Genomic DNA, 14,074 nt, shown 5'->3' with positions numbered 1-14,074 from the left:
ATACAATTGTTTTCCTCACCTCAATAAGTTTCTAACACGCATAGCAAGTAATGCAACAATGTAGCCTTCATTTCCCATTGTAGGTTGTAACGTCCCGAATTCTAATAGAATAATACAACTGAATAGGGAATATTGTTTACCTAGGCCTGAAGACATCGTAAGGGGCCAAGTCTCAGATACTAACAGGTACTTTTATAAAAATATTTGGTGGTGCAACGTTAATAAAAGGAAAGAATGAGGAATGCAGTTAAATAATGAAAACTTTATTGTTTTTCTGCATTTGATACAGACAAATGACAAAGCCCTGATGAAAGTCCAGGAACTGGTTTCCTTGGACTAGAAACGTGTTGGCACATCTGAAGGAGCTATTAATAACATCAAGCATTTCAACTGGCTGCGGCCAGTTGTTAAGTTGTTTTGCAACTTAGAAGTGTTGCTCTTTCTATTTGACTTTGTCCTTTTCTTCTTGTTTATGGATATAGATTAGCTCTATTCAAACATTTCAATCAATTCTTTTTGTGTTGTTAGAATGTATGATAACTGTATATAAGAAATGTACATATTGTTGTTTTGTAAATAGTTTTGTATAGGTATAATTGAAATATATTGAATGTATTTTTTCCTTTTCTGTATAATTCATATGAAAATAATTGAAAAATATTGAAGTAAAAAGGTATAAATAAAATACCAGGTCAAACTTAAAAAAAAATTGTTTGCCCTATTGTTCTAAAGAAATAGTTGAAGAAAAGGTGGGTGAAGGCAATTTGTGTTTGTTATTATATGATAAGGGTCCAGCCTACCCCACCCCTTACATGGACCTAACTCCTTAGCGTTTCAAAATAAATAAGAATCAGCAAAAACAGGAGGTAAGCAGGAAAAAGGTTTCAGGAAAGACCACCGTAAGACTGACAGGTCTAACAGATCTTAACAAAAATCAAAACATTTAGGGGGACATTAGGATGACGGGTGGACTTTGTCTGCACGTCATCCTAGCGGTGAAAGGGACCGCCCGCCATAAGGGTGGGGGGTCCCGTGCCCAGCATTAGGATGCGCCCGCCACAGTGACGGGCGCATCCAGCATTCCTACCATTGTGGTGGGCGTGTCACTCAGCACCGCCCGCCACAATGGCAGGGAGGCATGCTGTGCACTTCCATATACAGCAAGGCAGGCACCGCGTGGTGCCTGCAATGCTGTGCATGGAACTGCTGGAGGGTACCATAGGTACCCCCCATGTGCACCCACCACCCCCCCGGAGTCAATGGGGGCCCGCATCGGGCCCCCAAAGCAGACTCCGCATGCCTTTCCGTGATGGCATTGCCGCCACGGAAAGGCATCTAAAGAAGCCCATACTGATATGATACCGCCACCATATAAACCCTTTTCCGCCCCGGTCGCAATGCGACCGGGGCGGAAAAGCTTCGGACGGTCTTTCCATCCGCCGCGGACCCCCAAGCAATGTTAATATGGCGGGGGGGTCTATGCAGCAAGGATGGAAGACGGATTGCCCCTGCCAGGCCTGGCGGGGGCAATCCGCCCACCATCCTAATGGGGCCTTAGAGTGTATGTACCTAGGTCGAAAACTAAACACTGACTATGAACATATGAGGAGCAGGATCAATTAAAGTAATTGGGAATGCTACTTAAGAAGATTATTTTGTTCAGGATAGCAACAAACAAAATTAAAGGTGTAAAAATCTCAGGATGCCAGATTTTGGTGTCCAAAACCCAGGACTGACTGATTAAATCACACATGACATAGAGGTCTTTTGCAGCTTGGCATGCATGTTTATACCCTCACATACATTCAAATCATAAACTGACAGCTCATTAAACATGAAACAGCCACCCAGCAAAAGTCAGACTAGACCACAACACACAGAATACATCTGACCAGAATCACCCAGACCTCAGTTATGGATTCCCCAAAATTGAATGCCGAGGCATTTCTAGACCAGAAAAATCTGATATTTGGCCAACCTAAGGGTTACATATTCATTTAAAAATACTGTTGTAGTGAAATTCTGGGGCCACAGCTTTACAAGTAAATGGTTCCTGAGTGGATATTGACTTAAGAAGGTCGATGAGATCCATTTTCGGAGTAAGCTCCTAACTGGGAGGGAACGCTGGGTTTCATATGTAAAGTGCCAGTGTATGAGAGCGCTGGGCACAGCACATACAGTAATGAAATTATACCATAAAAAGAGTTAATAATCAACTGCCGGTACGATGCGATTCTATCTCTGGAAGGTTTTCCCGAGTGCTCTTTCCAGAGCATACTTTGGGAGACGGGGCAAATTGGCTACAGGTTCTACTAATCTCGGATGTCTGCTTGATAAGTTGGGGGGATGGTATTCATTTCTAAAATTAAAGAAACACCATCCCAATATCTGCAATTTGTGGAAAACATGGCTTTTGCCGCTTAAAAGTAGGACTTCAGATATGGCAGTGAGCCTAAATGTGACAAAAAAAATAAAACAGTATTCTCTGATCCATCAGGCATCCTTAGAAAATGTTATAGGAGCTCAAATATTTTGGCCTCTTATGATTCCTGCCTAGTCAGGGGTTGCATGCTTTACTTTACTGCTTCAAGGCAGCTGAATAAGGTATTTCTGCAGGTGAAGGTCCAATTATGAAAGAGCTCTTGAAAATAAAATTTGGAATGAAAAAGAAGGCTACAAACGAAAGAGATCGAAGATTTATCAAAATTGTGTTCTCTTACAAATGACTACCTTTTGAGTTGGCATAGTTCTAAGCTAAAAGTCCTCCAGTGTGTCCCCACCACATTCCCAAAGGGGCCACAAGCCCCAGAGTGCACAGTCCTAGTCAGGGGTAGACAATTTGACACTGACCTGAACAGCCAGTCTAGCAACCTGGAGTTAGGCCTAGGGCTCTGGCAGCCTAGGTCTAGTTGATGTCGGATAGAAGAGTGTCAATGCCTCTCCCTCAACATTCCAGGAAAGGTTTCATTCTCTGCACTTTGGTCTCAATCCTCCCTTTCCACAAGCTACAAACACGTCAATAAATTATATTTTTGTGCCTCAGTTAGCTTCCAAGATCCTCGTCGGACCCCACCTCCAGCTGTGGCTGCTGCCGCTGTTTACATATATTAGAGACAGGAGAATGAAGGGCTTAGCTTATTCCCGTACCCATTTTCCAGGCTTTCATTCTTCACTTCCAATCACAACCGTTCTCTCTTCTGCTCTGCTCTCCATGGTTATAAGAGCCGATCTCTTCCTTTACTCCCATCTTGGCCCTTCACCCACACACTCGCTAGTATTGTTTTGATCGGGAATGGTGGAAGGATTCTCAATGCACACGGCAAAATATAATTTCAGTGAGTGCTCTCAATACTATGATTAAATAGAGCATCATTTGGCCCCCCTAAACTTCCAAACATCGCCTTATCGCCTTTTCTCCGATGATCCCTATGTTTCTTCTTGAGTCTTTCTATCTCTTTATCATCTCAAAGCACTCTGGTGTAGCTGAAAAGTAAAACTAAAAATTAAAAACCCAATATACAAAAAATTAACCACCTCATGAGGTAAAATCAAACGTCCAAACAATAGATTTCAAAGATAATGTTTTACTTTTTATGTACAACAATATTTAATAAACAGTTATCATTTTCCAAAACTGTTTAGTCTAGTACATACAAAACAGTGATATAATAAAACAAAACGTGAATTTACAATGGTCTCAAACACATCCAGAAAAGTAGCACATAAAAAAACATTTAAACTTAAATATCTGAAATGTATTAATATAAAAATTAAAGCTTGAAATAGCCTTGAGTTCAGCCTCACTAAATGGGTGGACTTCTTACTAGAGCAGACAGTGGCAAACAAAAGTCTGTTTCAAAAAGGATATGAAAGACATCTTTTTAAGTTGAAATTGTTCAAGTAGAATGGGTAGAATGCAGCATACATATTCAGAAGGAGCTGCAGCATAATGGAAAGTTATATCCAGTCAATGGGGAAATGTTAAATAGAAGAGCGTTGAGATGAAGAGAGGAGATTGAGGAAATTTTATATGTTTTTATGCTCAAAATAGTGGTAATCTGGATAAAGCAGGAATCAGGCAGTATGTCAGATAAAATAAGAGCACTCATATGGGATCGCAGGACAGATTGTTAAACTATATTAAAACGTATACGAATACTCTAGTGGCTAACTGTAGGCTGCGGATCATGGAAACCCGAGTTCTAATCCCGGCCTTTCTGGCTGCCAAATGGAATTATTTTGTCAAATTGCTTCATCTCCTTGTGTCTTTGATTTCTTATCTGCTCAAAGTAGTAATGCCTATGGTTAAGGTGATCCCAGGATTAAGAATTATATGAATAAAAAGATGAAACTTTTCAGACACCTCTGAACATAATAAATGAGCCTTTTGGAAAAAACAGCTGGGAAAAATAGCTACGTGTTTCCAGTAAATTCGAAAATAGCTTCACAACTTGGACAGAAGATAGTTCGTATGATTCCTGTACTAATTTTAATATAGATTTTCAAAAATTCTATTTATTTTTACAAGATGGCCAAATAAACTTGAATTGGTGTGTAATCACCATTTCCTTTGCTACATGAAAATTATTTCCAAAAATTCTAAATCTGCTAGTTCTCAGCTTGTTACTGGTCATACAGGAGCTCAAACTAGGAAAAATGTCAACAATAAGAGGTTTAAATGCTTTGGGAGCACATTTCTCTTCAATTTTCCCCTTCAGTCACAGTATAACAGGTGTAAGCCTCAAAGCTGGAGGTGCTTTCATGTTCAGTCAATTTAGCCAACATAGCAAATTAAATGGAAAGAAAAACTTCATAATTGCTAAGGTTTGTGATGGTGTGTACAACCTTTTGGTGAAATTATCCCAACTTTTGATGAATGAGCAGTCATTTCACTGACATAAAACTTAGTTAGTTTTCAATTGGTTGTACTGATCATCTGATTACCATTAATTACCATTACCATTTATTTTGATTGGGCTAAAGAAAAACATTTTTATGACCCTGCCATTTTCCAGAATTTTGCAAAAATCCAAACTGTTTGTTTGATAACAGTAAGAGTTTGAAAATAATATTGCCAATGGTGTTTAATGTTGGGGGTGATATTCAATACCTATTCATGTACACATTACACTTGCTCACAAACACTAAACAAATATTCTTTTACTTTTGAAATAAATAAAGACATTACTTTGCTGTGTTATGCTTTACAATGACTATATTTGCAAAACACTACTTTTTTACAGGACTTGAGTTTCCGAAAGTGACAAACACAACACCAGCTTCGTTTGCACTGCCATTGGAGTGATAGTCTTCCCCAATGTTGTGCAAATGCCTCCTTAGAAGGGGGGAAGCAGTTACACTGTACTTTGTTGGAGCGGAGACTGCTTCATAAGTAGAGGTTGATTTAGAATCTGATTTTTTTGTAACAGTTTTTGAGGATTTTGATGTGACTATTTGGTTTCCGAATTGATCATATTCTTCATATTCCTCTGTCACAATTGTTGTCCCAATGACTTTGGGCAACTCAGGAATTGTCTTGAGTTCCAGGACGCTTTTCTGGCGCCTTTGGTTGAGTGGACTGCTGGGCATATTGGGTTTATATTCATATGAGATATCTCTTTTGCTGTTAGCAGGACAACCCTGTGAAGCATCAGTCGAAGAGGCTGTGTCACATCTGGTAGAGCAGGAGCTGAGTTGTGTTGAAGTGTCAGTCATGCACTGGGTAACATTCTCTCTTTGTTTCAACTTTGTATATTCTTCATACTCCCCAACAATGGGAACGGACTTGCTTGTGTCACATTTCGCATAATGATATGGCACAACATTTGCATTGTCCTTGTTGTGTTGTTCACTTTTCACAGTCTTTTTCTCAAGATTGATTGGGTATTGGATAGAGTCTGGTACATCTGCAGGCTTCCTGGCCGCAGATTCAATTGAAATATATGAAGGGGACACTGGTGAATTCCCTCGCTGTGGAACACTGTATACTTCCAACTCTTGTTTTGTTATCTCATGTTTGTCTGTCAACTTCTCACCATCTCCACTTTTACCCTCAGTAACTTGCACTCCTCTCTCTGGTTTTGCTTTGCTAGACACTATGCTGATCTTGCGAATGTTATTGCTGGCTGAGGGACTTGGAGAACACCCAAGAGATTCCTTGAAAAGGCCCGAAAGACCAGCAATGTCAGATTCAGATTTCAAATTTGAGACTGAATACAGGGCTTTTTTGATTGCCTCCTCAATGTCAAGCAGCCTGGCCAATGTCTGCTCTTTTAAGTGAATAATCTCAGTGCTGGCCTTCTCAAGGTCCCCAAATGCAAGTTCAACAGAGGACAGACTTTCGGCACCGTCCTTTGATCTTCCTTCAGAAAGTGTGACCTTGCCTTGATTTTTGGTATCTGTCTGGTGAACTGTGTCCTGGCCACTCACCACCCATTTAGGCACATTTTCAAAGAGACCTTTCAGCGACTTGACATCCACCTTAGAAGTCTCCTCTTCAAATTCCTCCACCTTGGACAAAATTTTCTGTAGCTCTTCCTGTTTTCGCAGATTTTCGTAAATATCCATTGCTGCCTTCACGTTGCCCCTCACAATTTCGTCTTTGTGAACTGACAGTCGCTTACGGCGTTCATCTTCTGACTCCCGACATGGTTTCTGTCTCATTATCACCACCTGCTTTTTAGCCTCTTCCTGACACATATGAACAGTCTCTTGTGTCATAGATTCCTTAACACTGTCGATCAAGCTTTGTTGTCCAACATTCTGGAGAGTTTGAAGGTCACATTCCTGTGACTGCTTGAAACAAGAAACAGAGTCTGTAAACAGCGCATCTTGTTTTTTGTTGTTTGGTGTCTGTGAGGTTTCCTGGGCACCCTTGTATTTCGAAGTCTCTTTAACATGCACATGTGCTTTACCAGACATCACGTTTGTGCCTGGTGTCACCATGACACATTTCTTCATTGCACAGGCTTGACTAGTTTGAGAAGATGTTTGATCTTCAAAATGGCTGAAAGTGGAATGGAAATTGTGGGGGACTTCATCCTTCGGCACACTGTCCTCCAGGCCTGACTGTAAATTGTCCTTACATTCCTGAGCCCGACAGAGTGCTTTAGGGAAAAATATATTCTCTTTTTCAGAGGCTTTTACTACATTTTCAACTTTTTTTAGATTTTTGTAATTTGCCATATCCTGTGGCTCTTTCTCTTGGCATAATACTGGCTTGTTCTCTTCCTCTTTTCTTTTTTTATATTTTTCTTCTGCAATTTGGAGTGGTGTCTTATCTTTCTCTCTTTTTAATTCTGTGGTTTGATTTTCTTTGATGTCCAATGGAGGGCAGGAGGAGTTAAGGTTTCTGGACTTCCCTTCCGTTTGCTTGCATTGCAGTGCAGGAATGCAAGGTTTTGACTGGCTTAAATGCATTACTGAGTTGGTATCACTTATGGCTGCTTGCTCAGAAGAGGAAAGAGAGGCAACTGGTGATCCCATTTTAACTCTGTTGTCCGTAAATGGACCCTGACCTGCATTTCCTGTAAGATGTGCCGGCTTTGGAGGAATCGCAGGTTTTTTGTTAGGCAGTACTCTTGTTGGAGTCGCAAGGGTCTGGTCGGGCCTTCCCAATGTTCCACTTGCCTTTGAAAAACTGGAATTTTGGGTTTGTATAGTCAATGTGGGTGTATTTGGCAAGTATCCTTCAGTTCCTTTTCCATCACTTGCTTGCTCAGTACAGGTTTCTCTTGTCTTTGCCTGTGGCAGACTGCATTGATTTTCCATCACAGAAGCTGAAGAAGGAGGAAAGCCATTATCAGACGGTGACATGGGCATTGAAAGCGCCTGTTTTCTAAGTGCCTGGTCATTAGAGCTTTGCTTGCAATTTGAATAGGATCTCCCTGCATTTTTATAAATCATAGCGGCTTTAAAATCTCCCTTGGAAACATTTATGTTTGACTTTTCCAGAGACTGGAGCGCAGCCTGCAAGTTACCCCGAACGACATCCTCTTTTTCTACTTCTTTCTGTTCTGATGTCACACTCTGCAGTGCTCTAATAGCTGCCTTTACATCTCCTCTGACAACTTCCTCTGGTTCTACCTCTTCAGCCACTGACATCGCATTATAATCAGCTTCAATAAATGGATTATAAAAATTTCTCACAGGCTTGGCTGTATACACACCATCGTTAATTCTACTATTTGCGCCAGGCGCTATTTTACTTTCCTGGCAAGCATCGCCTAGCAGTTGCCCCTGCTCTGTCTCAGAAGCACTAACCTTTTTTGAGGACACCATCGTCTTCTTCAAGCTGGAATAAGACTTGTGCATTTCTTGGTGGGTGGCCACACTTTTGGTCTGTTGCCTCAAGACTGCACCTTCTTGGTGTGAAGATGGCACGGGCATCTTAGCATCCTTCACTTGACTCCCTGTGGCTTGTTTCGTGGAAAGATGTATTTCTTCAGTGCTCTTGTGCAACTTATTTTTGACTTGCTGATGTATGCTTTCGGCTTCTGCTGTAGCTTGTCTGAGACTCTGCAGTGCTGCTTGTAGTTCACTCCCAACTGGGTCATCTATCACCGGTGTTATGAGACTTGCATCCAAAATTGGGCATGGTGGGTGATTGGATGCAAAACCTTTCGATATTGTGCTTTTGGCAGGTACGGTTCCTGTGTACTTATCTTGTATGTTTTCTATATTTCTTGAGGTAATTACTTCTGTGTCTACCTTTGTATTTACTTTTGTTGACATCTGGCATATCTGCGTCCCATCTTTCTTTCGACTTGATAAATTATCCTCTTTCGAATTGACATGCCCAGGTTGGCCAAGAAATTGCGTAGTACTTGAATGGGTGTTGTCAAATATACCTTTACTTGTTGAAGGACATTTTGCTAGATTTTCAGTTGTAACAAGTCTTTTAATTCCTCTGCTTTCAGTAGTTACCTCATCTGGAACTATGATTTTGGATTGCTCCATGTCATGTTCATTGTGTTTTAGAAGTTGTTCCTCATCTCTACATGTTCTTTCCTGAATTTCATCTTGAGAAAAATCAATCAAATTAATTTCAGCCTCCTCCTGTAGACTTTTGAGATACCCCAGGTTCCCTTTTTCAATGCAGGTTGCATAGAGTTGCACATTTCCTTTTTCATTGTCCTCACGCCTGACTGTAGTGGTAAGTTTTTGTTCTTGAGTTGATGCAAGCAAACTTCCTATCGTTGATTTTACATCGCCTTTGACAACTTCTTCTTGAGCAATTGTGTGTGTATGTTGCTGTACAAGAGAGTAGATGGCAATTTTGATCATTCCTAATTCAGTCTCTTGCATTACAATTCCCTTTTTGATAGAGGGATTTTGGTTGAGAAGAATATTGAGAACCCTCGACATGTCATTCTTTGGCTCATCCTTCTGTAAGTCAGATTCAGTTTGAGTGAATAGATGTAGGGAACTTACTTGAAGGATTCCGTTCTCGTTCTCTTCAGCTAAGGTTGCCTGGTTCTCCACATTGGACCTGTGAAGTATTTGCTGCATAATCCGCCTTAGAGTTCCCCCCACAATCTCCTCTTTTAGGATTTCTGGAGCTTTTGGGTTTTTAAGTTGGTATTTTGCCATTTTGACGTTTTCGATTTCATTCCCTTCAATAATAATCCCATCATATTGAATAGCACTGCAAGCACACAGTGCTTCTAAGGTTTCCTTTACATTTCTTTCTATTATCTCTGTTTCTGTACTTTGTTTAGAGTCAAATTTATCTAGTGGTGTGCTCTCAAATAACCAGGTTGTGCTTTTGACATCAGCTTGAGGCACCAACGCTGGAGCTCCTTGGCTTGGACAACCTTCGCAGTCTTTCAAACTATCTATGGGCTGAGTCTCAAATAACCATGTACATCTCTTCACATCACCCTTTTGGATATCCTCTCTCTGAACTGTTGTTAGCTTAGATGCTTCTTCAGGGTCACCTTTTAGAGAATCGATTGGCTGATTCTCAAACAACCAACTAGAGGTCCTAACATTTCCCTGCTGAACATCGCTCACACTCACCATGCGTACATACTTCTTTTGGCTCATCTGCTGGGATTCAAAGAGGTTCTTATTGGATTGTACATCTCCTTTTTGAACATCCTCAATGGTCCTAGCCACTGAGGTTCCCTTTTCGGAAAGCGAATCAATGGGTTCAGTCTCAAACCTCCAGCGAGCAGCTCTGACATCCCCTTTATGAATATCTTCCTGTGTAACAGCTCTGATCACAAAGACCTCCTCTCCAGTCTTGATGCGATCAAGAGGTTTGGTTTCAAATAGCCACTTGGCACCTCTTACATCACCTTTCATTATTTCCTCTTTCTTGACTGAGGTCACTTCATGGTAGTCCCCTTCCTTGTCTTTTATGGCATATAGGGGCATAGTTTCAAATAGCATCGTACTAGATTTAACAGTCCCTTTAATCACTGTATCTTCATGAATGTCCTTACTCTCAGTCTCTTCAGCCCCTTCATGGATCTGATCTAAGGAATATGTCTCAAAAACAAACTTTTTACCACTGACATCTCCTGCCTGGACATCCTTATCAGGTAGTACTTCCTGAACACCTTCTGCATTGTTTCCCATTGAATCCATTGGACAGTTTTCAAACAGCCATGTACATTTGTTCACTGATCCCGCTTGAATGCTTTCCTTGGCAGCTGCATCCTTCAAAGTGAAATTAGATGCATTACCTGCAGTGCCCAAGGGCTTGGTTTCAAAAATCTCTTTCACCCTGGAGACTTCCCCTGATGGCATTTCTACTCGACTTGAGTATCTGATTATTCTTTTGGATTCTGCAGTGCTCTGGCTGTTGACAAGGGGTTCAGTCTCAAACAGATGCTTGGTGGTTTTCACGTCAACCCCGCAGAAGTCTTCTTGGTTTGCAGCACTAACTTTCAAATACTGATCTTCGCTTTCTTTCAGTGTGTCCAGTGGTTGGGTCTCAAACAACCAAGTGTATGATTTGACATCAGCCCGAGGTAATTGCTCTTCCTCCTGCTTTGTGTCTGTCTTATCATACAGCATGTCCACTGGCTGTGTCTCAAATAACCACCTGCATTTCTTCACGTCCCCTTTTTCGGAGACCTCCGTTTTCTCTGATGTATCTTTTTCAGTTCTGTTCATTTGGTGATGGATAACATCAATAGGTTGTGTCTCGAAGAGCCATTTTGCTGTTCCCACGTTTCCAGCCATGACCTCCTGTTTGGTGATGCCTCGGATGAGGTCCACTTTGGTGGCACTCTCATCAAACTGATCCAAAGGCTTGGTTTCAAACATCCACTTGTAATTTTTTACGTCACCACTCATGGTTTGTTCTCGGCTAACAGATGTCACTTTGTGGAAGTTTCCCAGGCTATCCTTTATAGCATACAAGGGTGTGGTTTCGAACAAATGCTGGTTGGCCTTAACATTTCCAGCTATTATCTCTTCCTGTTGTATGGATACATCCTTATCAGAAGATGCAATGCTATCCAGTGGAAGGGTTTCAAACAGATGTTTGAAACATTTCACATCACCCTTAACAATATCCTGCATCTCATTGGCTTTGGTGTGATCATCAGAGAAGGTCTTTGCAATATTTGCCAGGGAACAGGTTTCAAAAACGTGTTTTCTTTGCTTTACATCTCCCTTTTCTTCTTCCAGCGTTTCAACTTTCTGTAAACATCCTACTTCCAAGTGATTTTTGGCACCCTTTGTAGGCTGGGTTTCAAATAACCAAAGCGTAGATTTGACATCTCCACCAATCACATCTTCTTTGATTGCTGTATCTTCAGTTTCATTTCCTTTTAATGAGTCTAGCGCTTGAGTCTCAAATAGGAGACGATGCTTGGTCACATCAGCCCCCTCTATGCTGTCGGTGGAGGCCTGGAAATCAGCTTCATCTAACTGCTCTTTAATAGTGTCCAATGGCTGTGTTTCAAACATCCATTTTGCTGCCTGAACTCCACCTTTTTGGGCCTCTTCTAGAGAAATTCCTCGAATTAGCTGCATTGTGGAAGTGTCCTTATTGATGGTATCTAGGGGTTGAGTTTCAAATAACCAGCGCACACTTTTCACGGCATTGCTCTGTATATCTTCACGGCAAATGGATTTAATTTCATGTATTTTTCCCATTTTGTCTCTAATTGCACAAAGAGGATCTGTCTGGAAGAGCCTGACAGTTTTCTCAACATCCCCTTTGGATTCTTGTATTTCAGATTTGAGCTGCAGGAGGCTCTTTTCCTCAACTGATGTGCATCGGCCAATTTCATCCAAGGAATATGTCTCAAAGAGGACTTTGGTACCTCCCACATCTCCCCTTTCCACAGGCTCTCTCAGAACTGCTTTTTGCACATCCATATCTTGTTGGTACATTTGATTCAAAGAGTCCAATGGCTGAGTTTCAAACAGCCACAGGGCTGTGTGCACATCTCCCTTGGCTCGGTCCCTGTCACACTCAGCAGTAGATTGAGATGTCAAGTCTCCAATGGGTGGCTGGTTTTGAAATTGCAGAGTTGTGCTTTTGACATTTCCACTGAGAATATTTTCTTCCTCTGTCAGCTTTTTGACACCCTGGTGCTCTCCAATGGAGTCAAGTGACCAGTTTTCAAAAATCCAGCGCATGGATTGAACATCGCCAGGTACCACCGGATCTGAGTCAACTGATGTTTGCTGGTTCCCGTCATCAGGAGTTAGGATCTCAGCAAGGTCGTGAGTAACAGCCTCCTCTAAGTTCTTCCTCAATTCAGGGTGCATGTGGCGATAAAGTCTCTTCAGTTCGTTAACTTGGCGCTGCTCGTAAAATTTTGAAAATGATTCTTTTGGAGGAGGCAAAGGCAAAACACTTGCATCTTGACTTCCAGACAACTCAGCCAAAGGCTGGAAGGAGTCTGGGGGTGGTGGTGGTGGGGGCAGATCCTCCTCTACTCCCTTTCCGGCCACAGAAGAAGACATCTGGATCTCCATCTCTGCTGTCCTTAGAATAAAATTCAAAATGTCAATGTAATTTCTTACTGATGCCCCACACAGATGTTAGTAAACACACGATGTGGTGGTCGGGGAGTGAGGGCAACTACAGTCAAACCTGATCCTTCTGTGTCCAATAAATCAAGTTATATACAATTTGTGGTGATCTTTAGACATGATCTCATGCTCCAGGCGAATTTTAATCCAGGACAACAATTTGGTTTACCAAGACTATCTGTGTCCAAGTCAGACTGTAATTGCACAAAATGAACTTTATACCAAGCAACCTACGGTAAATATTAGTAGGAAGTACATATCTTTACCTTCGATACACAAAACAAACCTTGCATCACTCCACAGCAAAGCAGTTTCTGATCAGATGATGTTAAATTGTTAGATCCACACAATGCAGTGTTAAAGAAAGGTCATTAACTCAAGCTGTTCCAAACCTAAAATTCTGAAATAATGCTTTCCATAAAATGAGTCCAAGGAATGCTTTCAATGGCCAGAATAAGTTTAGGATTTAGAGCACCACAGCAATTTTGAAAATTGCCCTTCTGTCTTTTTCGGTTTTCTGGGATTTTTGCCTTGAGGTGTGCCCTCAGTGCAGCACTTCCCATAATGCAAAATTACCACTTTTTTACTCTTAAAAAAGCAGGAAACTTATCTACTGTAAATCACTAATGAATAACATAAAATTCAGCTAAATCACTCCTCCCTAGTTTTTGTTGATTTTATGTACACACATTGTTTATAGTGGGATTCTAGTCTTAAGTATTCATTTTGATTTATGTGTATGAAAGAGGTCATGAGCGCCTCCATGAAGATGAGCATATGTGGCATTCTTTGCAGATGGATATGTAAATCAGAGAGGGATTTAACAGAGGATGAAATTAATAAGAGAACAGAAATAGCGAAAAAAAGAGAGAGAGGGAAAAGAGAAAGAGGCAGAGAGAGTGTGACAGAGAATGAGAGAAAGACAGAGAAAGAGAAAAAGGGAAAGGAGTAGGCATTAAACTCCAGGGGGATTATTATGATGCCGGGCGGATCTCCACCGCCGGGCCGGGAGGGGCCTGCACACCACGATCGTGACCTAGAAAAACGCTGGTCAGATTATGATGGCGGTGGT

General features: G+C 41.3%; 1 protein-coding gene across 2 annotated transcripts in view; it reads right to left on the bottom strand.

The window, feature by feature from the left end:
- Nucleotides 1-3,577: 3,577 nt before the first annotated feature.
- Nucleotides 3,578-14,074, bottom strand: part of LOC147684975 (xin actin-binding repeat-containing protein 1-like) — a 51,568-nt gene continuing 41,071 nt past the window's right edge. The window contains exon 4 of one of the 2 annotated variants that reach the window (XM_086940873.1): nt 3,578-12,955. In XM_086940873.1, coding sequence (XP_086796999.1) covers nt 5,230-12,945 — 7,716 coding nt within the window. In that variant the 5' untranslated portion in view covers nt 12,946-12,955 and the 3' untranslated portion in view covers nt 3,578-5,229. The remainder of the gene's footprint in view (nt 12,956-14,074) is intronic. The other variant, XM_086940874.1, reaches the window with a different exon arrangement.

This window comes from Lissotriton vulgaris, chromosome 10 (assembly GCF_964263255.1).
Source record: "Lissotriton vulgaris chromosome 10, aLisVul1.2, whole genome shotgun sequence".
Lineage (NCBI taxonomy): Eukaryota > Metazoa > Chordata > Amphibia > Caudata > Salamandridae > Lissotriton > Lissotriton vulgaris.
This window is presented reverse-complemented; position numbering and strand designations above follow the sequence as displayed.